The sequence below is a fragment of the Lissotriton helveticus genome, chromosome 2_1, assembly GCF_964261635.1.
Source record: "Lissotriton helveticus chromosome 2_1, aLisHel1.1, whole genome shotgun sequence".
NCBI lineage: Eukaryota > Metazoa > Chordata > Amphibia > Caudata > Salamandridae > Lissotriton > Lissotriton helveticus.
In genome coordinates this window covers 946,734,080-946,759,045 of record NC_136059.1, presented here as the reverse complement: position 1 = coordinate 946,759,045, position 24,966 = coordinate 946,734,080, and the positions used below count along the sequence as shown (strand labels likewise).

The 24,966-nt window shown below is 45.3% G+C and overlaps 1 protein-coding gene across 2 annotated transcripts in view; it reads right to left on the bottom strand.

Annotated features, from left to right (window-relative positions):
- The window catches only part of FANCC (FA complementation group C), a 1,254,769-nt gene that overhangs the window by 1,160,369 nt on the left and 69,434 nt on the right, over nt 1–24,966 (bottom strand). For both annotated transcript variants that reach the window (XM_078675695.1, XM_078675696.1), the window contains exon 3: nt 4,950–5,034. In XM_078675695.1, the coding sequence (XP_078531821.1) occupies nt 4,950–5,034 (85 nt within the window). The remainder of the gene's footprint in view (nt 1–4,949; nt 5,035–24,966) is intronic.

The following is a 24,966-nucleotide window of genomic DNA, read 5'->3' as shown; positions in this document are numbered from 1 at the left end:
ATTCGATGGAAGGCCTGTGTTGCTTGACTCCATGTTGTCTGCAATGGCCCAATATTTTCATGGTGCTTCTCACACAGGCCAAGCCATGATGATCCGTCTCTTTAGTACTCACTGGTCTAATCTACAGCTCCATATTGTTTCAGCAAAATTATGTCATTGATGTGCCTCATGTCAAAGGTTAAATGCACAGAGGCAAACTGTAGTTATCACAAGCCACATAGAAAATCAGGTGCTCCTTTGAAACGCATACTGCTTAGCGTCTTTGAAAAGTCTGTATGCAACTGTCTCTGCTATATTTTGGTGGCGGTTTGCCTCTTTTCCTGATGAGTGGATCCATAACCCGCTAGGAGAAATTACATTCTTACTGCGGCCAAACTATTGCTGATAGAATTGATTCCCCATTTTCTCTAGCATCAGATTGTGGTAGTCACTTAAAAAATTAGGTGATTAAATATCTGTGTGTAGCTTTACAAGTAGATCAGAGGTGTTTCACTGTAGTTACAGACCTGAAGCATCAGGCATAGTGAAGCAGATAAATGGCACCACTGAAGTCTTGTCTTGCCAAAGTGTGTGTATCCACGTCTTTGAAATAGCCTGACACCCTTCAGTGGTTCTGATGAGTCTGAAAAGTATTCCAGATCAGAGGGCAGGATTGTCCCCCATGACATCCTCATAGACAGAGCCATGAGATATCATATAGTGCCAGCAAATATGCTAGTGAATATTACAGATGATAGGGTTCTTGACAACTGAACAGGCCTGGTTGATGTGGTGCATACTGTCTCTTACAATGTTGAGTTAGCAACTTCCTTATCAAGGCAAGAACAGTGCCATGACCGCAGTCCCAGCCTCTGGTGAATGAGCCAAGAGTAGTCACTGTGACCTGAACTGAAGAAGCTGTAAGTGTAGACTCTGAGCCTGGAGAGGGGATAAGCATTTCAAACAGAGAGGAGCTAAGAAACGAAAGATAGCTAAGGAGGGCTGAAAGATTTCTAGTTTCTGTGTCTGAAGAAGGCATCCCGGACACCTTCAACAAGGAGACCGAGACAAGTGAGCAAAGTGACAGTCACCTCAAACAGCCAGTGGCAAAGAGATCAAGAAGAACTCGGGTACCTAGATAGAGGTACTCTGCTCACTAAAGGACATATTTGCTGAAAGTGTAGCTGACTTGAAAACATATAAGAATGAAAATCGACAAACTGTTTTCAAAAAACCTCTATGATTATAAAGCTGTCAAACTACGACGGATTTTTGATTTTGACTGATCTGAAGTCAACTGACATCTACGAATGACTGAACCTTTGAACTGAACTTAGTGATGATATTTAGGGCCAAGGCTCCAGTAGAAAAGTAGGAGTACCTATTATCATATCCCTTATTTATGGTATTGCTTATCCTGTACTATAATTTTGAGTCTATAACATCATCGGTAATTTTGAATATTTTTAAAATTATGACCTAGTTCATTCAGAGGTGCCCATGTACAAACATTTCAACCTTCTTGCTAATGTTAACACCATAGATACTGTGTGGCACTTCTTTAGGTCCCAATTTAAGCACAAGTCCCCAGACAAATCTGACCTGCAAGTTGAATAAAGTTGAAAAAGATTTTATGTACGATTTGGAGGACAGGCAAGGAGAATTTGCACAGACAGCAAAGAGAAGAAAAGGTGAATCTAGGGTAGCGTGGGGAAGGAAGAAGAAGTATAGATTATCAACCAAAACTGATCTTAGATTGGTAGCAGCAAGAAAAGTTATGTTTCATGAGAAGAAAGGAAAATGTTTGGCATTCCCAGATGGTGGATAGGAGTGAATACCCACATAGATTTGAGGTTTGAGGATCTATCAATTAGATTTTTGCGGTCTATTATGTGTTTCAAAGAATGCCTATTTCAAGCTTCCTGCAAATTGGGTTGGGAGCAGCTACTTAGTACCCCAAGGTATATCATGTACACAAATTAGGTGATAGGGGGAAAATGTTACGTGTCCAACAATGTGCCACATAACAGCAGGAAGGTCAACAAGTATGCAAGAAATATAATAAGACTATCCTAAGCCCTTAAAGAGTTGGACACAACATTTACCTGGGGAGCAATTGGGGAAAGATTTTATGCTGTAGGCAAATGGCTTAGCAAGATTGGTACTGGATATTCAGACTCTATATTTGGACAGTTATTGCAGTTTGTGTGATTTATTTTTCTCTATGGTGTAGGTTTTTAAACTGGTGAAGGCAAAGGACGTTTCAGAGCAAAAAGGAGGAGATAGATCAACAGAAAACAAGGGGTTGAAAAGGAAATGAGAGGATCAAGAATTGGAGAGGCAGTGCTGTGTTTATGATGAGTTAAAAAAGCTAGAGAAATCTAGATGTAAATAGCAAAAGTAGACAACTAGTTCTGAAGCTGCATGAAGGGAAAATTGTGAATGTTTTGTGTCAGCTCTGCAAGTCATAAGAGGGGGGAAATTGGTAATGCAGTGTCACTATTTTTCATTTCTATTTAATGACACGTTGCTATATAACACGTATAGTCATTGCTTACACGTATGCACATATGATTTTATATTTAGACTAATTATGAATGATTTATACATTAGCAGTTAACCATAGTTACAGTGTGTTCACATGAGCTAAGTAGGAGGCATTATAGGCGTCAGACGACAGGATCCGTGTTAAATGAAATGTATTTTTGCTTGATGTGCATAACTTTTCTCTCTTTCCAGGCACTAAGAGTTCCCAAAATCTTACATTGTTGGAGTTCTATGGGAAGGTCATTGCTGTTGCATTTTAACAAGTTGGACGATGGTTCTCAGCAGCTGCGTGAAAAAGGAGCCAAAGAAGAAGAATCCTCCGCTGCGCCATATCTATGAAGGCCACGGTGATAGAAAATTCTCCATTGTATTACTTGTGAGTAATGGGCTGATGCCAGGAACATTGTGAATATTAAGTTTTATTGGTTCTTTCCTTTGTGGGAACCTTAGGAGTTGTATCTTTCTGCTGCATTTCATGATTTAATGTTGCACTTTGATATTGGACAGTTAGACTGGCTTCTGTCTACACTTGCAGGCGGACAATGTTTTCCCTTTTTTGAGATCTAATCGTCTTTTTATTTATGCTCGCAGAGTTAATTTTTAGAGCAAGCACATACCTTCTCATACTGATTAGAACCTTCATTTGGTACTATATTTGCTGAATATGCCGCTTATGTAGTTCTCTGACTTTGCCCGCAACTTTAGTTTGCATTAGGGAGTTTCCCTTCAAGGGATACTATGCTCTTTAGAATTTGTTAACCCTATTTTTAAATAACTTGACTTCCCATTTGCTGCTTGGTTTGGCTGGACATTTACTCATACTGTAATCAGGTGAGTATTGATTTATGACTAAATTGATTGAGTTTGTAACTTTACTAATGTGTTAATAAAACCTTCATGGTTTGCAAATCCATTCCTCTGCTGTTATTGAGGAGTACCATTATGCCTCTGAATTTGATGATTCAAGCCTTAGTTCTAAACCAATAACCCTCCGAGTAGGTTTAGTAGAATTTTCAGTTTGCACTACATATGCAAGATGCATATACTATCCTTCCCTCCCACTATCAGCTGTCCCTACCTACAATGTGCATGTGTCACACTCCTCTATATCTGCATCATGTGTTTTCAGATCATTCAGCATGGCTGCTGCTTACCCCCTGCCAACAAATTGTATGTCATGTCAATATCCTAGCTTCATGCAAATATCGGAAAAAACAGCGATTCACAAAATGGAACTTGTATTACCTCTGTCCCCATAAGGCACAGCAAGTGAGCCTGAAGATTACTACAAAGAAATCAAGAGTCACTGCACTCAACATCCCAAACCCTTCACAAAACAGGGTGGATGGAGAAGACCTAGTTATGACTGAAGAGTTCATCTACGTAGGCAGTACTATCATACACAAATGGAGGGGCAGGAATTGACATCAAAAGCAGGCTGAGGAAGGCCAGCAATTCCTTCAAGGTGATGATCCATGTGTGGAGGTCATCACAGTACAGTCCAACACTAAGCTGAGGCTTTACCCGGGGCTACATTCTGTCCACACTCTTGTATGGATCAGAATGCTGGTAGATGACAAAAAGCGACATCACCAAATGGTCTTCCTTCCACACCAGTAATCTGAGAAAATCTTCGACATTTTCCGGCAGCGAATCATCTCCAACCAGGAACTGGTCACTAGATGCAAGCAAGTGTGCATGGACACCATCATTATAAGAAAACAATGAAGAAGGATAGGACACAACAGCAGAAGAGAACAAGACTCCTTCACAAGAACAGCTCTCCACTGGAATCCAGAAGGCAAACGGAGAGAGGCAGACCAAAGAACAACAGGAGGCGAACTGGGGATACAGCTTTGAAGACCCTACAACAAAGTTGGGGCACCATGCAGTAACTTGCCCAAACAGAGTGGAGGTCCTTCATTGCTGCCCTACATGACAGTCAGCATATCTGGCATTAAGTAAGCAAGCAATACCCTCAGTCCAGAAACAGGCCTGTGTCTCACAGAAAGAAACAGACCCAAAAGAAGCCACAATCTGCTAGACATGAAAGAAATTCTAGAAATAAGTCAGGCACCCAAGCAACCACTCCGACCCAAACGGATGAAAGTACAAGCCCTGAAGGGATATCACCCTCTGGACAGCTGAAACACTCCAATCCATGCTCCGACCCTAAAACTGTCCCCAGGTCATTGTCAATCGATTTCTTTGCCATCAGATATCCCTGAATTCACACATCACCAGTCCCTTTCTGTCAAAAGTATATTAGAATGTCATCACCCTGACCAACAGTACATCAGTGAGGATGTCTTAAAAAAGTCTCCTCCTATCCACCTAGTTAAAGCCCTGCCACCTTTTACCATCAGGGTGCCTTAGCAAGAGGACCAAGAATGGGTGCCGTTAATAAACACTAACATTCTTACCAGATGCAACAACAACTGTATTCCAGCATAGTCTTCCCAGCAGCTGGCCAATTAAAGGGAACCTCTTGATTGCTGCTGTGAAATTCTGTAAGAGAAAAAAACAGAAATTATAAATAAAGCAACATATACTACACATAACTATTTTCCTCGGAAGTCACTGATCTGATCACGCAGATATAGGGATTCGTCGCAAAAATCTGTGCAATGCTAAACTGGTTTCTTTTCATCCGCCTCGATGTATAATAGAAGGCTTGAAACAGCTGCACCATCTTAGACAGAAAATATTCAAATGTGTCATAGTTCCCAAACACAGCACCCAATTTCAAACTAACAATATTCGTCACATATGAGTAAAATAATAAGTCATGACAACATGCATTTTATCATATTTGGTATAACTTTGATATTTGGAATGACATTTTACCAAAGGAATAAGACAGCGAGTATTTATTTTCACTCCTGACAACTGCTTGCTCTTTAATTTCGAATTCAATATTAATGATTACGACCTGACTAATTTTTTCAAAATATGCCTCCAGGTTATCATCGGTCATGCTTTTATTGCCTTGAACTGAAAAGGCGGGAACACACCGCCTATTTCCAGTAGGCAGAAGGCCAGGTTTTCTCACTTTAAGAGAAAGCAGACGACTTGGCTTTTTGCACAGCATCCTTTCTGTCCATTTTAATTTACATTTCAATTCCAGTCTAGTGCCAGGACACCCTGAATTTAGGCATTAGTTCACACCATAAATATTAAAAATAAATGTTACTCTATGCATAAAATAATAACATCGTTTTAAACACCATCATGTATAATCAATCTTTTGAACAACAAGCATTTGCAATGCAATAGGTCTCGCATTTATGAGAGTTTGAGCTATTGGTATTGTAAATAAATAAAAGGTATTGTTATGTGTGGTTTTTAAAACAGATAAATGAAAGGCATTGTCATTTACAATGCCAATAGCTTAAACTCTTGCAAGTGCAAGACCTATTGCATTGCAAATGCGTGCTATACAATTTGTAAAAAGCGTTAGGAAACAGTGAGTCCTGCCTGCAAAAGCAGGCAGGACAATGCTATTTGAGAAAATTGTGCTAGGGTCTGTAATTAAAGCCTACCAAACAACAACACACGTAACAGGAGATGTCAGCATGGGAGGTTACAAAATGAGACAAGGCAGTGCAAAGGAGGCTCTACTAGGTCTTTTGATGAATGAACAGTCACAGTTTACAGTGGACAATGACACAAGCCAATGAAAAATGTGGGTGGAGAATGGGTGGAGCTTCAAGTCCCTACCTCAATACAGCATGCCTCACAGAGCAGAGCATGGCCTGCTCAGGCTCGGCATAAAAGCTTGAAGGCTGCAATGTGAGATCTCCATTAGTAATACATGGGAGCCGATACGCCAAAGAGGGTTTGTAGTTACAATGCAATAGAATAACGAGAGGACAAAAAGAAGCTATTGATCCATTTTTCAGAATGCCTTCCTAACGTTTGGGCCAATGAAAATATATCTAATGGAAAAAAAATGATGCAACAGCTATTGAAAAGAATCCACGGAATGGCAGTTTCCTGTTCTGAAGTGCCTCTGAGTCTGCTCTTTCTTCACTCACAGCAGGTTTGGGGTGGCTCTGTGTTGTCCCAGATTGTATGTCCCTGTTCGATTTGGGTCCGGGTTCTTCTCTGGATTTTTCTCCTCTATTACCTTGTTTGCTGCTGAGTTCCTCCCCAGACTGTTCAACCTCTGGATTCCCACTGTTAATGTGGTTGTATAGATACTTTGCCCAATCTTCCTCTGAGATATGGAACTTTATTCCTTGGTGGCCTGGCTGCCGGAGGGGGTTCCTGTCTGCCAAAACCGGGCACTATTCTTGGTTTTTGAATCGTTCAACAACCTTGCCCACAGTGATACATTTTCATGCCTTTTTGTCCCAATTTGTTCTTTTCAAGGTTGTCTTCAATTTTCTCAGATATCCTTGCAGGGCTGAGTTTTGAGGGTTCCTGCGTAGTTGCCTTAGTGTTTGGTTTATAGGGTGTTTTAGTCTTCTCATCTGGAAGGTGATTGCATTTGAAGACAGGGTGCTTACTGTTGCTCCTATTTTCGTTTCTGCCCTGGTAACAAATTTATCCTTGAGCACCTTCGTGAAATTCTCCCATGTGGTTAAGGGATGCGTCGCCATGTCGTTTTCTTGACAAAGGAACGTCTTTGCAGATTCTGATAGTTTCTCAACTGAATCAGAGGTGCACTTTATCCTCTTGTAATCAGTGATGTATTCTGTGCCAATACTATTACTCACCTGGTTTAAGGATTTGACTTTTGCCTCGAGTGTCACCTCTTGCGGTAAGTGGTCACTTTGCTCATTATCTCCCACTTGGTAAGACACATTTTTGTGGAACAGTGGGAGTGTAATAAATGTGTAATCAAGGTGAGAGGTGGTTGTAGAATGGAAGGTCAGGATCAGTGGATCATCCTCAGTGAGGCGGCCATTTAGAGGCCCTCAGATTGAGAGGTTTGAGCTCTCTTAGTAAGTGAATTGATGTTCTGGATTGATTGTTTAAGTGACTTGGCCCCTGGCTTGGGATTTGCCACTCCTCTGTTAGTTCCTGAAGTAGGACCTCTTCACTTGTGGTGCCCAGAAGGTTAAGATAAAAAATGTCCTGCTAGTATGATGTACTCTGTGTGACCCTCTTCTGAGATTCTTGTTAGTTCTTTGATCAATTCTTTGCCGCCTTTAAGCCTGTGCCAAGGATGTAGGTTTGTATTTATGATTATGATTGGCCATTCTACAGTCCTTCCCAAGCTGTTATATTACTTCTCGAATCTCCCGGTCTATGTCCCAGCCAAAATCTTCAGAGACTTGGAGAGCATGTCCCGAGACTTCACATGGAATAAGGGCAGGCCACACGTTGAGCTGTGGAAATTACACACACCTACCAGTCAGGAGGGCTTAGCAGTTCCGAACATGGAGCTGTACTATATAGCCGCCCAACTGCAATGGGTAACAACGTGGCTAAGAGGCAGCAATTTGGACGACACAGCAACCCTGCAACAGCCGTGGACTCACACTCAAATATGTCATCTGTTTCACCGCGCGGCAAAGGCCTCAAGACCGTCCCAGCTACATTTAGGGTTAGCATACAGATGCTACAGGAGGAGCCTGCATCTCACCTGCGAGACTCTTCCATACGCCCCGATTATACCACTCTTAGGGACACCAAGAGGGAGGCGGGTACTTCTGAGGAGGTTCTCACACATTGGCGTGCGGCAGGCGTGGACACTCAGGGCAACCTCTACAGGGACGGTGTGCTATTAACGTTCGAGGCTCTGACGGATGACACAGACTTACCTGTAGGACAATTCTTACTACATACCTCTTTAGTGAGAGCCTTGTCGACTCTTCGGGGATATCTAACAACTGAGCCCCCAGTGCATTTATTAATACAGTATCTATACGTCATGGGGGCGGGGTCACACATAGTACACTGGCTGGTGACTGCCTTACTTACGCACACGTTGAAACCGATGACGTCCCTCCCTGCCGCTGGGAGGCGGACCATGGCCAACCCTGGACCGACGAGGAATGGGGCAATCGCTTGGCCTGCCCCATTCATATACCGAGAAACTCCAAATTCAAATTAATACAAACAAGGCGTATCTCTCCCCCGATAAAATGAACAGATATTTCAACAATACTACTTCTGAGTGCCCGCGCTTTAGGCAGCTTGGCGCAGACCTACTGCATATCCTGTGGTCCTGTGGTTCCCTCCAAAGCTATTGGCGCGAGGTCACCGCATCCCTAGCGCTCTGCAAAGACACACTTGCCACTGTCATGGGAGGTTTGCATACTGGGAATTTACGTGAGGACCAAGAAAAACAAAGTAACATCACATTTTAAAGATTTGGGGTTGATAGTTGCGAAGCGCCTGATTACAAAACGTTGGAAACACTTAGATCCTCCTGAGCCGATTAGCTGAAAACGATCGCTTACAAACTGTAGGGATCGAGGAAAATATTGTCAGACTGCCCGACCAACGGCCATATCTGGCCCCCTTTTTTGCAGGGATTAGTTGCGATGTAAACCCGTACAATTCTATGGCTTGTCCATCCCAGGTTTCTTGGAGGAGTATGAGTTCAAATGCCAGGAGATAGTTTAATACCTCCGGGTCCTTTGCCTTGCTAGCCAGGCCGTTGATGTTCCAGGCGCACATGCGGATCCTTCTTGGAACTTTCAAAGATGGACTGGTGCGGGAGATTCCCTGTCATTGAGTTTGATCGACCTTTGATCGACCTTGATAGCTCGCATTAATTGGGTCCAGTTGGTATCTGTTGTCTCTAGCTTTGGGTCCTTTAATTCGTGGAGTCCCAATAGAATGTTGTTTTTGTAGTTGTACACTGGAGAGCTGCTTCGTGCTCCTTTTAATATTGTTTTGTAAATCTTACAGGCACGTTTTGTCTATGTTTCCTATTAGCAAAGGTGTTGGGTAATTAGGCTTTTTGTCAAAATATAGCCTTATCTCCCATTGTTGAAATGTGTTACTTTCTTTCATGACCATGTTGGCTGCCTCGTTTATTATCCAGAAAGTTTTGGTTGCCTCTGTGCCCTGCCGATTGTCAGCTCGTAAAAACTCAATTGAGAGTAGATCTGATGAGCTCAGGTTATCCAGGTTTTCGATTGTTTGCAAAGTCACAATCAGTTTACCATATTTAAAATGTTCACTCTCCATCTGGATTTGTAATCTGGCAGAAATATAATAGTGACTGTTGCTCTCAGATCATTTGGTGGTTCGCAGCTTGGATGGTTTAATACAAGTTGTAATGGCCTTTGAGCAGGGGGTTGGCAAATCCTTGAGGGTCAAGCCTTCTCCGTGAAAAGGGCGCACGGGTCCAGGCGCGCCGCATGCCCCAGGGTCCCCTCCTCAGCCACTTCTGGTGAAACTGCTATACATCCGTGACAGAGACGCTGTGCTGCGTGCTGCTAAGCAAAATGGACCCATCCTTGTAGAGGACAAACATGTCATGCTCTTTCCTGACTACTCCCGAGCAGTACAACGCAAGCGAGCATCCTTTCTAGAGGTAAAGCGCCACCTCTGCCAGAGGGGGATACAGTACTCCCTGCTATTTCCAGCGCGCCTAAAGATAATGCATGACGGGGTCACCACCTTTTTCACAGATACAGCCAAGGCATTAGACTGGATTGATCATCACCTTCAGGACCACCCACTCCCGGAATCAGAGCGAAACACATGAGCACGAGAACCCCATTACAGGCATTGTCATGGAAAGAAAACCAAGCCGCACTCCAAATCTCTGCTCCACAGCTCTATCACAGGAACCCCCAATCTAGAACAAATTATTGGGGAGCACGGACCACAGGAGGACCCACAGGCGGCAGCGGACCAAGGTCCCTTTTCTATGTCCACAGATGGCAAAAGGGACCCCTACATCTTCATTTCAGGGGAAGACACCAGTGACCCAAGCACCTCTCAAGCAGAGTCAGTATCCCCATCGCTGGTGACACCTTAAACAGCAGACACACTCATCTGAAGTACAGTTGCCGAGACTCTGGCTCCCCTCTTGTATTTTTATTCTTATTTCTCTTCGGCTGTATCAGATCCTGGACATAATTAAATAGCTAACAGTACAGCCTCTCTGGGCTCTAGACCCCATTGGACTTCCTGGCTCCTCATGGGCTACCCACATCACCAGCTTTAGGTACACGCAAGAGCCATTTCCATAATACACTAGGGTGCTTGCACAGTGCTTAGTTTGGACGTACTGCCTGTTGCAGTAAGTCCCCCCCCAGTATTGGGAACATGTCCCACCCCAGTTCTTGTCCCATCATCTGATCCTTCCCTGATCCTATCTACATAGTGGGTGGGTGCCACTGAACCTAGAACCCGGCTACTTTTGGGGTATGGGCGAAGTATGCAAGGCATCTCTTCCTGCGTCCCCTCCCTCCGTATACCATCAATGAATTGTCATGATCCCCACAGCTGACACTTGTTTCCTCACTCTGAATGTTCGAGGAATGCACACAGCTCGCAAACACAATGCAGTTTACTCCTATATTAAACGTCAGCAAGGGCAGATAGCCTTATTACAAGAAAGACACCTAACTAACGGAGAACTAGATCGGCTGCGCAAGCTTTAGCAGGGTACCTTCTGTGCCACCATATATTTACATATGCACAAGGGGCATTGATCTGGTTCCGGCCTGGGGCGCCATTTCAGGAAACCGGTAGGGTGGTTGATACAGAGGGAGGATATGCTCTCCTAGAGGGGCCCCCTTGATGGCCCACCGGTACTCATAGGCCGCATCTACACACCGAACACTGAGCAGGGACAATTCTGGGACTCTCTGTCGGGCAGCTTAGCTCAGTTTACAGCATCACCATGGATAGTGGGAGGGGATTACAATGGTGTGCTCAACCCTTCTATGGATAGATCCCCCCCCTTCCCCACTCTTTGGCTAGCACGCTGGCAGAGCGCTACCGTACCTGGGTAAATCACTGGTCGCTTATGGACGCTTGGAGGTGTCGACATCCAGCAGTCAAACTATATTCATTCCACTCCATCCCACATAACCTCTGAGTGTGTCTCGATCGATTCCTGTGCTCGCCCGTGGCTGTCCCCTTGGTCCAATGCGTAGACTATCTGGGCCGGCTTCTATATGATCACAATGCACACCTCATAATCCTCAGATGGCAGCCTCCCCTGGCCCCAGTCCCCACCTGGCGGCTGCGGCGCGATTACCTTGAGGACCCAGTGTTTCGCAATGAGCAAGAAAACAACATTTGGGGCTATTTTCCTGAGAATACGAATACAGCATCATCTAGGATGCTAGAATGGGACGCCTTCAACATTGTCACTAGAGGGGCATGCATTCGACAAATAGCGGGGGTCCAAGTACCATTAGATCGCTTAATACAAGCGGCAGAGTGCAAACTGACTTCTTCTTACAAACAAGGGGACCCAATGGATAAACTAGGACCATGGGTAGTCACGTACTATAAAGAACAGAGGTCCTAGTAGTGAGAAAAATTAGCTTAACACGATAGATTTATAGACTAGAGTCAGTACTGTAAATTAAATCCATATACCCAGCCGGGCAAAGGATATTTATTATACAATTGGTATGGCAATCAGAACCTCAGTATATATACAAACAAGTGATAGGGCACAATCCTGTACCTATCATTCAAAAGGAAAACAAAAAGAATAGGGAAGGTAGTGAGAGTTGAGAAAAGAAATAACAGACAAAAGCAAAGGAGCCAATTTTGTGGCTTGCACGTAGTTACATATCATAGCAAGCTCACAATTACAGTAACTACAATTGGATGAACACAATGGTTACTTATGTAGAACTGTATTTTAAAGTCGATGTTTCGATCCCCTGGCTCCTAATAAACCCGGGATCATCATCAGCACTAATGATATTAATTGCCTGGTTTGGTTCCAACCCGAAGGTGTCAGAGGGGGACTGCTTGCAGTTGTAGCCACGTGGTCTGGTGGTCGTTGAATAGTAGAATTTCCACTGTGAAGGTGGGTTGCGCCGTGTCAGGTAAAATGACCTGAGGGCTTGAAATTTAAGTACAGCCGTACTTGGTCGTTTCTAGCTTGGGAAGATCCAATGGTTAAAAAAGAGCCGCGATGGGGTTCCTGTGTTAAAGAAAGAGCCGCAATCGGTTTCAGTCTGCGTGCTCATGTACCACGTTGGTAGGCGTCCCTCAGTGGGGAGGAGCTCTGACAGTTTAGTTCCGCGATGTGGGGGAAGGCGATGAAGCGATGGTCTCTCCTTCGGTATCCAGCGCCTGGTAGCGACTGCTCTCACTACTAGGACCTCTGTTCTTTATAGTAGTAGAGCGCAAACTGACAGCCTTGACGAAGGCCAGGGACGTTAACACCGCGACACAGACTCAGGTCGCGGAGGCAAAGACTGCATATGCAGAAGCATTAGCGGAGCTACAAAGATACAACTTTAGGGCGCATGCTGCCAGAATGCATCCAGAGGGGGACAGGTTGGGGCACTGCTGGCCTGGCTTATCTGCCAAGCACCGTCATATGACCTATCATAGAAATAGCCAACCCTTCTAGTGTTATGGTCAGCTCCCAGCCAGACATCATGCGGACCTTCATCGATAATTGTGCCGGAGTATATGGGGCTCCAGGGCAGGACTACTTGGAACCATAGATCGATTCCTCACCACACTGGCCTTGCCATGAATTACTTAATCTGATAGGACCTCCCTTGATGTGGAGATCAAATCAATTCATGTGAAACACGCGATCCAAGTCTTGGCTCGTAATAAAGCCCTGGGTCTGGATGGCCTACTACTAGAATACTTTAGCACCTTCTCCACCATTCTAGCACTTCAGTTAGCGGGCATGTCATGGCAGCGCTAAAAACCAGGGAACTCCCTTGTTCACTTTGTAAATCTATTCTGGTATCGTTTTTAAAGCCGGACCGGGATCCAACCCAGCTGGCCTCCTACAGACCGATTTCCCTGTTATCAGCAGATTGCAAGATCCTTGGTAAGATCCTAGCAGACTGGTATGCCCAGGTCCTCCCTACACTGGTACACCGGGACGAGTGTGGGTTTGTCCCAGGCAGGAGTACCTCCCAAAACATCTGCCGATTGTTCCATGTCCAGGATCAGGTACAAGGCTGTTTCCTCCGGCGCTTGCCTGGTCCTGGACAAGGCCTTTGATACTCAGTCATAGCCCTATCTCTTTGCGGTGCTCCAGTGCCTATGAGTAGGTCCCACACTCCTGGCTTACACGAGGTTGCTATATACAAACCCCACATCCCGGGTTCGCCTTGGCACCTACATCTCAGCCCCCTGCTTGGTGTCACAAGACACGCGTCAGGGATTCCGGCTTTGCCCCCTACGCTTTGCCTTAGTGATGGACCCCCTGGCGATTCATCTCTGAGGGAAAGGCAAGGACTGGGGTATCCCACTAGGGGGTGTTACCCACAGCGTGTCCCTGTACGGGGATGACCTGCTACTCTAAGTGCGGAACATCACGATGAACCTCGAGCTCCTTTGGGCCACGCTCGTGGTTTTAGCTGTCACAGCCGGGCTGAAAATCAATTGGACAAAATCCACTATTTACCCCCTTAAACCCGACCTTCCCCTGCGAGAGGTGCATGTCAGAGACATCAATCTCACCTGGAGTGCCCGAGCCCCTCATTATCTAGGAGTCCAACTTTGCCATTCTCCCCATGACCTTTACAAGTGCAATCAACGCAAGGTACTGCCAGGCAACGGAGCCCTGGTTGGTTTCTGGAAGACCCTTCCTTTGGCCCCTTTACCTCCTCTATCACTTCACGAACCTTCCGGTCATTCCCACGCCTCTTTTTTCAGGAACTTGATACCCTGCTTTGCTCCCATATTTGGGGTAATGGTCCTCAACTAGTCACTTCTACCAGGATGCAACTGACGATCAACCGGGGAGGCATATTTTCACCAACACACCTTGAGTGGCTATTGCGATGGACAGCGAAGCACTTTCTGGGGGGGGCCAGCTCTGACACAAGGCCTTTATCGATACCGGCAATCCGACATTTGCTCCTGCCAGGAACCCAACCTATCTCGACTCACTCACTCACTCTGCTGACTTCTTTACGAGCAAAATCCAACGCATCCAGGAGTCATTCCTGGTACCAACGTCTGTGGGTCAAATTGAACGTGACATCATCACACTGCCACAGGCGGGGCCTAGGGCGACGTTGAGTGTGTTTCCTCCAATCTCTGCTCCGGACTCCCTGGCTCTAATGGGCAATTTAAAATCGGGTTCTCCCCTTGACCCATGCCCGGCTAAATTTCTAGCGAAAGTCGCGGATGTGATCAACCCGTTGGCTAATCCGCTTTTGAATCTTTCGTTGAGGCTAGGTGAGGTCCCGCAAACCTGGAAGCAGGCGATGGTGATTCCCTTGCTTAAAAAATCTGGCCTAGACCCGAAGGCCCCAGTCAATTATAGGCCCATCTCCCTGCTGCCGGCCCTCATGAAGATTCTGGAAAAGCACGTTCAAGGCGTGCTTTCCAATTTCCTTGAATCTAATGAGATCTTGCACGCCACCCAATCGGGCTTTCGTCCCCATCTCAGCACGGAGACTGCGCTCCTGGAGGTTTCGGAAACCATTAAGGGGGTTCTGGACTCTGGGGGCAAAGTCATGCTGGTGATGTTAGACCTGTCGGCGGCTTTCGACACCGTTCCCCATGATGGTCTTCTCGCAAGACTTCGCGAGATAGGCATACGGGGGACGGTGTTCGACTGGTTTTCCTCCTTTCTTGCCGACCGCCGGCAAACGATCTGGGCCCCGCCTGATTCCGCCGTGATGCCGCCTCTGGGAGTCGGGGTCCCTCAGGGCTCTATTTTGAGCCCGACCCTCTTTAACATCATTATGACCCCGTTGGCGGCACTGGTGGAGTCGCATGGTGCCCAGATCGTATCTTATGCGGATGACACCCAGCTCCTCTTCTCTTGTACGAGAGGAGGCGACTTTGATGGGGAGAGTATTCGGGATTGCCTTGGGGCTGTTTTTCATTGGTTCCATCTAAACAGCCTTAAGTGCAATTCCGACAAGTCCGAAGTACTTTTCTTTGGTTGTGACATCGAACCTGACTGGCAGACTTGGTGGCCACGGGATATGTTCCCTCCATCCTGCTCCTCTCAGGTTGCAAAGAATTTAGGGGTGAAGTTGGATAACAGGTTAACCCTGAAATCTCAGATCCTGGGGGTGTCGGGTATGTGCTTTGGCATCCTCAGGATGCTGCGGAGGTTCCTTCCTTTGTTATCCGTGGAACATAGGACGCTGACAGTTCAGGCTCTGATTGGGTCCAGGTTGGATTATTCCAACATTCTCTACCTGGGCCTTCCAGAGTACTTGCTGCAGCGCCTTCAAGTGGTGCAGAACGCCGCGGCCAGGGCAATCTTCGGCCTTAGTAGGCGCTCCAGTGCCTCGGGCTTGCTGGCAACGTTACATTGGCTGCCCATCCGCAAGAGGATCGCCTTTAAGGCTCTTACCTTGGTCTATAAAGCTCTTCACAAGGGGGGAGCTAAGTACCTCCAAAAGAGACTGGTCTTCTATCATCCGACCAGGTCTCTGAGGTCAGAAGCCCTGCACCTTGCTGTTGTCCCTCGGGTAAAGAAAGCGCGCCTTGGCGGGCGCTCTTTTGGATTGCTGGCATCTCAGCTATGGAACTCCTTGCCGCTGGCCCTGCGGGGAGCCACTAGCTTGCTGGCTTTTAGGAAAGGCCTTAAAACGTGGCTTTTTACTCAGTAGCCGCTCTCTCTTGAACTCCTGGCTTACTGTTCTTTTAGTCTTTCATTTGGTGTTATGTTATTATGTTACAGCTTGTTTGCCTTCTCCAAGAAAAGCGCCGGGACACTCTTTTTGAGTAGCCGTGCGCTATAAAAATGAATAAATAACATAACATAACTCGATTCAGGTGGTGGTGGCTAAATCCTGCATGCTATGGGTCCACAGACTATCTCGAGGAATACAATTATACACCCCCCTGCTACCACTGGTGGGCCTACCCCGGTGCAGAAGTCACTATACTGCCCAGGCCTTGCAGACCTGGACAGACCATTCGATTCTTGAGGTAGAGTCCATCGTCGCTGACGGTCAGCTTCTCTCATTTGACCAATTGGCAGAGGAATGGACTCTCCCAAGGGCAGTTCCTTCTCCACAAGCAACTTATCTCAGACTTCCGCCAGCTATGGGATCTGTCTTAGGAACTGGATATAGAAGGCAATTTGCAAACTCTCGGCTGCGCCAGTTACCCAACTGAGACACAAGTGGGAGGATGAGTTTGAAAGGCCACTACACGATAAGGAATGGGAGCATGCCCTGGAGTACACAAAGAAATTATCCCGAAACTCTTGGTTTAAAAGCTTACAATTCTACATTCTACACTGCGCATACCTGACACCAGCACAACTTCAGCACTACCACCTAGAGTCACAGTTCTCCTGTCCCCGCTGTCAGGCCATGAATGCAACATTTCAGCATATGTTCTGGAATTGTCCAAACTTACAGCTCGATTGGGATGCCGTCCATAGTACATTGCAGGAGGTCACAAGGTCTCGACATTACCACTTGGGAAGGATGCGCGCTAGAAGTATTTTGGTGCCGAAAACGCTGCAAAGTCCAGTCGCGGTTCACGGAACGGGGAATCAAAATGCATTGGCAAGCACCTGCAGGGCCCCCACTGACGGCCTGGATGGGAGAGGTCAGTAAGTGGGGTACAGCAGAGGAGGATACGATCAGACACGAGGAGGTACGCGGAGTGCGCATCGACGCAACTCCTCCAGAGCTTTAGAGAAATGATGGAGAATGCCCAGGCGCCCTCAGCACCGTCGATCCCATCTGATTTGCCCTACCGCATGCTCCCTCCCAAGGCCTCAAGCAGGCCCACTCCCTCACAAAGTCCCTTACACGAAAACTCCACACCGACAGCCCCCTCTGGGACGCACCTGAGCCACCCTTCGCCTAAGCACAAAATCCCAACAGCATAGCTACAAGCGACATGCATTAATGCGCCCCCCAACACCTCCACCCCCTGTCATCTTTCCCTGGTTCTCCCAGAGTTTACAGTTTGTTACCTCCTCCTATTTTTTCCACTATGGGACACACAAGTGGTTGGACAACCCCCTATCTCGGGGGGAAACAAGTTCCCTTAAAACATCACTGACTCCTTCACATTGTCACTTTCTATTTTCTCCCGCCTGTAACCGTGATTCAGTACTTGTAATATGACTTTCATTACTATATATGTAACCGTGGTTAATAACAATGTGAAATGATCCTAAAATATGGAAAATCCAATAAAAAGGTTTAAAGAATAAAATCAGTAGCAGTCGCTCAATCTTTGCATGCAGCTTCGGTCCTTGGAGGTTTTGGCTAGGGGACCAGAGAGAAGTCTATTGGCAGCAGTAGCTGGCAGTGGTACATGGATCTTTGCACTTAACAGCAGCTGAGCAGAGGGAAGGTTCACGTGGGCATGTGGGTAGTGCACCAATCTGGCTTCATATTCTCATAAGTGTTGCACAGAGAAAGCCTGCACAGATATGCAGGCACCAGAACACTCACCTCACACAGACTTCAGTGTAGGTTCCAGTCTCGTTGGCCTTACATTAGCCCACAAAGCATGCAGCAGGGTACAGTGCAGGTATGCAAGTCTCACATGAGTATGAATTTCCCTTGAAGAAATGTGTGCTGCAGTGCAGGGTACATAACACTACATTACAAAAATCTTATCGCCACTTGATTCGGCTACCATGTAGGAGGGTGAAGTAAACGAGCAATAAATGCTTCTTCCTATTTCAGTGTATAGGCTTTCGAAAGTCAGTCAGATAGGCAGTGCTTAATTTGAGCCGGTGGTTTCCGGTGTGGGGGGTAGAACTTATTTTGCTACCTGGTTATTTACCGAGTACAGAGAGCGAAAAGCACACAGATCGGAAAGACGAGGCAGAGAAAGATGGCATAATCGCCACAGCAGATGAAAGCAAGAACCTGCTTGAGAGAAAAAAGGGGTATGGGGTGCCTGGTAGTGAATTAAAGACTAAGAGCCTTGGCATCTAGTGCGCCATTGTTTTCTTGCACTGTGGCTGTTTTTTTAGCACAGCTTCGGAACCGGCAGTCTTTCTTTCACCAATTAAACACTGGCGATAGGTGGACATTGCATCATACTATATTCTACAGTGAAGGGGGAATTGGAGAAGTAGCATAGGAAGACATGAATGGAGAAGGAGAACTGTCAGTACTGGTTATCACTGGGGAGGATCCTACAACCTTAGAGGCTACATACATTCAGAGAGAACCACAGCCCAGGGGTGCCCTAGTTGCTTTCATACACACAACATGCAATCTGGGGAACAACGGGGCCCAGCCATGACATACTACACAGATTTACCAGGGAGAACCAGTATGCTGTATCCCTATTGGGGTTCAAGTAAAAATGGATGTTTCCTACAAATATAATCAGTTTCCACCAACCATTATTAGTGTCATGGCTTAGTCCTCAAGGAGGTAGCCTGATGTTTTAAAAGGAGGGCTAATTTAGGCTTTAATCCAGTTGCCTAACAGAGGCTAGCTCTTTGTTGGTGAGAATAATTGAAGCGCACTTGTTAGCCTAATAGTCATAAATACAGGCCAGTGCCACATGGTCCAGAAAAGAGTTTGAGTTCAGTGTCAACAATATTTTGTGAGCTGTAGAGACCACTTTTTAGAAATGGAGGTCTCTAGCTGGCAGTGGCTTGCACCATGTCCAAGTAGGGACCCTTCCTTCTAGCCAGCATAAGGGAGTTACACACCCAGATAATCCATGCTCACCCCATTGGCAGCTTGGCACGAGCAGTCAGAAGCAATGTGTAAAGTATTTGTGCATAACATGCAGTAAGGCAGTGCAAACACTACAAATTGACACCACACCAGTTTAGAAAAATAAAGTATATTTATCTAAACCAAACAAGACCAAAACAACAAAAATCCAACTCAAGATACTACTTTTAAAATATTACAAGCACTTCTGTCCATAGAACTCAATAGATACGGTGATTTTGCACAAAGTACCTCAAATGTGTCAAAATCCACAAGGCAAGACAGCCGCAGAGGAGGGAAGCTTTGAAAAACACAGCGATGCGTTGGTTCCTAAGTCTTATGGGGAGGTGATGCATCGGTTCTGCTGCACGCAGAAGTGTTGCGCCGAATCCGGACTGTAGGGAGAAGCAGTGCGTTGAAATCCAAGACAGTTCTGGTCTGTGGGTGATGTGTCGGGAAACTTGTTGCACAGATGCGATGCGTGGAAAGCCGGATGCGCTGGAGGGGAATGTGGCGGCAAATAGGCGCTGCATTTATTTCTTCAGCCGCGGTCCCATGATGCCTCGATCTGGTCAGTCGCATAGCGTCTGAGTCCGTGCAACAGGCTCAGACTTTGGAGTATGAGGCGCAGAACTCGGGCTGTGGTGGTTTCTTCAGCTGCGGGCAGTCGCTGCATTGGTTTCTTCAGCCGCACAGCGGCAGTGAATGGAAACTTTTCCTGCACTGCGGTGCTGTCAGAAACCAGGCACTGGAAAGGCAATGTGTCGCTTTTGATGGTTTCAAGCTGATATTTGCAGCAGAAACAACCTTCAAGGGCCCGGAACTAGAACTGGTGCCACTTGGTAGTTCTAAGCTTCCAGCAGTGGAGCTCAGGGATGCTGCAGGTGAAGTCTTTGCTGGCCCTGAGATTTCCTAACAGGAGGCAAGCACACACAACTTCACAAGAAGGATACAAAGCAAAGTCCAGTTATTTTCCTCTCGAAAGCAGAAGCAGCAACAGTAGGCCAACCCAGCAAAGCAACACACAGCAAAGGGACAGTACTCCTCCTCACAGATCTTCTCCTTGGCACAGGCTCCTCTTGATTAAGAAGTTTTCTAATAGTCTGGGGTTTCAGGTCCAATACGTATATCCCTTTTGAAGTAGGCATTCTTTGAAAGATTGTCTTTGTAGTGCACAAGCTCTTGTCCAGCCTGTTCTTGGCTCCAGGCACACTCCAGGTGGATGGAGACAGCATTGTGAGAGACCAGGCACAGATAGATTCAGGTGCAGGTGACAGCTCCTCCCACCACTCTAGTTCAGGAAGGCCCATCAGCCTGGGATGGGCCATCGGGATATGCAGGGTACACCTCAACTACCTTTGTGTGACTGTCTATGGAGTGAATGCACAAACAGACCCCAGTCAGTTTAAACCAGACGTTAATTCCACAGGCAGGCAGAGTCACCAGTTGGTTAAACAAGAAAATGCCCACTTTCTAAAAGTGGCATTTTCAAACACACAATTTAAAAAGCACCTTCACTAAAATATGTGTTGTTTTTTTTAATTCTGAGCTCAGACTGCCCAAACTTCAAATCACTAGCTGTTCCAAACTGAAAGTTACACTTGTAGAATATTACAAGGCACTCCAATAATGGCATATGGGAGAGCTCGTCCTTGCAATAGTGAAAAACTGAATTGCCTCTATTTCACTATCAGGACATGTAAAAAACACCAGTACATGTCCTACCTTTCACATACACTTCACCCTGCCCCTGGGGGTTCTTTGGGTCTACCTTAGGAGTGCCTACATGTAGCAAAAGGGAAGGTTAGGGCAGGTCGACATGGCAGTTTAAAACTGCACTCACAGACCCTGCAATTGCAGGTCTGAGACAAGTTTACAGGTATACTTGTGAGTGGCACGTCCCGTGCTGCATGCACACTAGTAGCATTTGATTTACAGGCCCTTGGTACACACAGTGCACTTTACTAGGGACTTACGAATAAATCAAATCATGGAAAGCCAATCAGAATTACAATTTACACAGCTGAGCACTTGCACTTTAACACTGATCAGCAGTGGTAAAGTGTCCGGAGTACCTAAATCAGCAACAATGAAGTCACTCTAAGGATGCCAGGTCTAACACCACTGTAGTAATCAACAAAAATATTTATTATAACGTTGCAAGTAGAGGTGTGCACATAGTCAGGATGCTAAATCAAAGGAATAGTCATATGTCCAGTACTTTGTTTTAGGACCACGGCCCAGCATCTCACCTCACCATATTTGCAGGAAAAGGAATTTCTACCAAGAATTGTAACTTCCTGGTCTGCTGCTTCGCTAAGCAGATGGCTTTTATGCTTGTTAGTAAGAGGAAGCATTTTATTGAGCACTTTGTGCCTCAAGCTCCTTTATATCTCAATTGAATTGTTGTGTCTGAAAGGATTATATTACACCAAATTGTTTGGATAGAACGATAACATAGATATAGGTCAGAGGTCTCCCAAACTTTTTCTGCAGTAAGAGCTACTTATTTTCAAAGAAACTCAAGAGAGCTACGAATATAATTAGTGTTCTAATAGTGACCACATCAGACACCAAATGCAAGATTAATACCTGTGATCACCTCAGTGCATCAGACATGGTTGCCAGGAGAAATGTAAAGATCTTTAGGCAATATGGAATGCTTCTACCTGGGTAATACATAACAGCTGTAACTGCAATGCCCCTGGCACTAAGGTAATACATTTGTAAAAAAAATCTCCCCAATGCTACATGCTTTATCACTCAAATATCAGGTTTAAATATATTTTGCTGTACTGCCCTGAACCTTCCAATGTCCGCTTCACATTTGTTGGATCCTCTAAAATGGCTTCATGAAGGTGCTAGATGTAATACTTGGGGCTGAAGATCTGTGTTCTAATGGCAGGTGTGCACAGGCATGGTCCGATATGCAGATTTTTTTAGTGGTTGTAATAGAGATATTTGTGAATTAGTTATTAGATAATTAGATATAGAACAACGGTGGTCCTAGACTTATCATAAAGCACCAATGAATATGTTATTCATTATTCAGGAAATTAATCCATAACAAAAAACAGGAGATATAGTTCTTTTCAGAGCCAGAATTATATATCAGTGTGTCCCACCTCTTATTAATCCAATAGACAAACAGTCTTCTTAGTCAGTAATTATCATTCCATTTTATTTTCAACATTCATAAAAAAAACAAATTAATAAATGAAAGAAAGGAGACTGCAAGTTGCAGTAAGGAATAAAGAGAGTGCTCATGTGAATTGAAAAGGGAAGGGATAGTTCAAAAAGCAAAATTCAAATTATTTATGTACAACTAAAATGGCAAATCTTCCAGTTGAACAAAACACAGAGGCCTACCCATACAAATTCAATACATTAATGGGTCTGTACAAGGGAAGGGAGGGGAGCACGGATATTAGGGTCTAGGCCTCAAAACATAGGGGTACAACCGTCGACGTTTCGACCCTGGCGCAATAAAGGGAAATTTAACGCCTCTGCTGCGGGTCTTCTTCAGTAAAGGACGGGGAGGGAGGTGGGTGTAAGTTGAGCAACAGAAAAGGACCTACAAAATAATTAAACTGGTTTAAAGTGACTCAGTTGGCCTCAGTAGTTAAAACACCGATAAACTATGGTCAATGGTAAGATACTTTATCAAAAAAGAAGGATGGAAGGTCGCGTCCCGACAATGAATGATTGAGGGCAACCTAAGGGACACAAATGAAAAAACTGGCTAAATGCCTGTCTCCGCATGGCACAATAATGCATAACCTGTCGATCACTAATGACAGGTCGCTAAAAGAATATCAAGAGGGATTTATAACAAAGCACGAATGTGAGTATTTAAATAACATTCCCTCCCGTTTGCCTACGATTTACACACTTCCAAAAGTGCACAAGAGGCTTATTAATCCCCCGGGTAGACCCATCATTTCCGGGTGTGGTTCGATTCTCGAACCACTGTGCAAGTTTATAGATATATTTATTAAGCCTATAGCGGAAGATACCGCCTGCTACCTTAGGGACACCATGCAGGTGATAAAATTGGTGGACGATAACATTTTCAATCAGGAACAAGAACTACTGGTGACTATGGATATTACATCCTTGTACACTAATATCCCGCAGCAGGCTGCACTAGAGGTAATTACAAGGGTCTTTATTTTTTTTTTTTGTCCTCATTTACCACCTTGGTTTCAAGTGAAGCCACCATCTGGAATACAACAATCTGTCACAGGTTAGAAACCTGGCAGGGCATGGTTACACGAGACTATCAAGGAACCAGATACCCTCAGAAGTGTTATACCCTTAGGAACCATCAGGTAAGAAACCAGAAAAGTGCAAAAAAAAAAAAACTTAGCCAGCTGAAGGTGCAAGTACAACCAATATATCCCGGACGAAGAATCCGGGCTCTGCAGGTTCGATAGCACCACAGGTGTATAATCATTGGACAGGGGGGAAAAAAAAAAACATCATCTCAGCGACTCCAAACCAACTGATGCCAAAATGCTTTCTTAGCTTGGTTACCAGATCTTGCTAGATCTACTCTGGAGACTTGCAGGACTGATATCTGCCAGTCAACGTATGAAGGAGGAATAGGGTCTTTCCACTTTCTGCAAATCTCTCTGCGGGCAAGAAGGATAGAGTAAAAAAAAAAGACTTTTTGCTTGCCCTTGAACCTCTTCCGAGACCCCAAAAATGACGGTAGAAAGATCCAGGTTTATTTGCCTTCCTAGTGATTCCGAAAGGGTGTGGCATATAGCATCCCAAAAGAGGGATAGCGGTAGTTGAGCCCAGGATCGCATTAACTGCCGACAGTGCTTTGACATAGCAGAGAAGTTAGAGGCTACTAACTTATTTATATCCTTTGTGATATTTAAGCCAAGATACCGCATAGAAGACCCTGGCTGGATACTAATTTCACAGTGGTCATCATTCCAGATTAAGATCTCGGTTTTTGAGGTATTTACCTCATACCCAGATACTTCTCGAAACCCTTGTGCTGCTTCCAATACTGCTGGAAGTGCAAATTGTGCATCTGAAGAAAGGATAAGTACATCAGCCGCATAGAGGGCTACCTTCCTCTCCCATCCCCTATAAGAAAATGACTTAATATTAGTATCATCCCTCAAGCATTGAGCGAGGGGCTCGATGTACAAATCAAAATAGGAGTGGGGAGAGAGGGCTCTGTTAACCAAAACCCGAGCAGTAGGGTTCTGATACAGAAGGCCGATGGCTCGCCGAAAAGCCCCCCCAATGTTGAACTTAGCCAAGGCCTCCGACAGTAATTACAAGGGTCTTAGATGAAAGAACGAGACCACACAGAGTGCCCACGGGTTTTTTAATTGATCTTCTTGAAATTGCTATGAAGCAAAATTTCTTCATCTTTGAAGGAGAATATTTTGTACAGACAAATGGAGTAGCCATGGGGGCAGGTTTTGCCCCGAATCTGGCTATTATTTATATGGATGCATATAAACACAACTTTGCCCTATGTGAGAACAATCCCTACGTAGGAAATATCCATCTTTGGCGTCGTTATATCGACGATGTGCTTCTCATATGGAGAGGCACTAAACAAGATCTTGAGATGTTTCATACATGGCTGAATGAGAGGGATAGGAACATTCAATTTTCCCTGGACTGTAGCAGTCAGGCGATTCATTTTTTGGATATC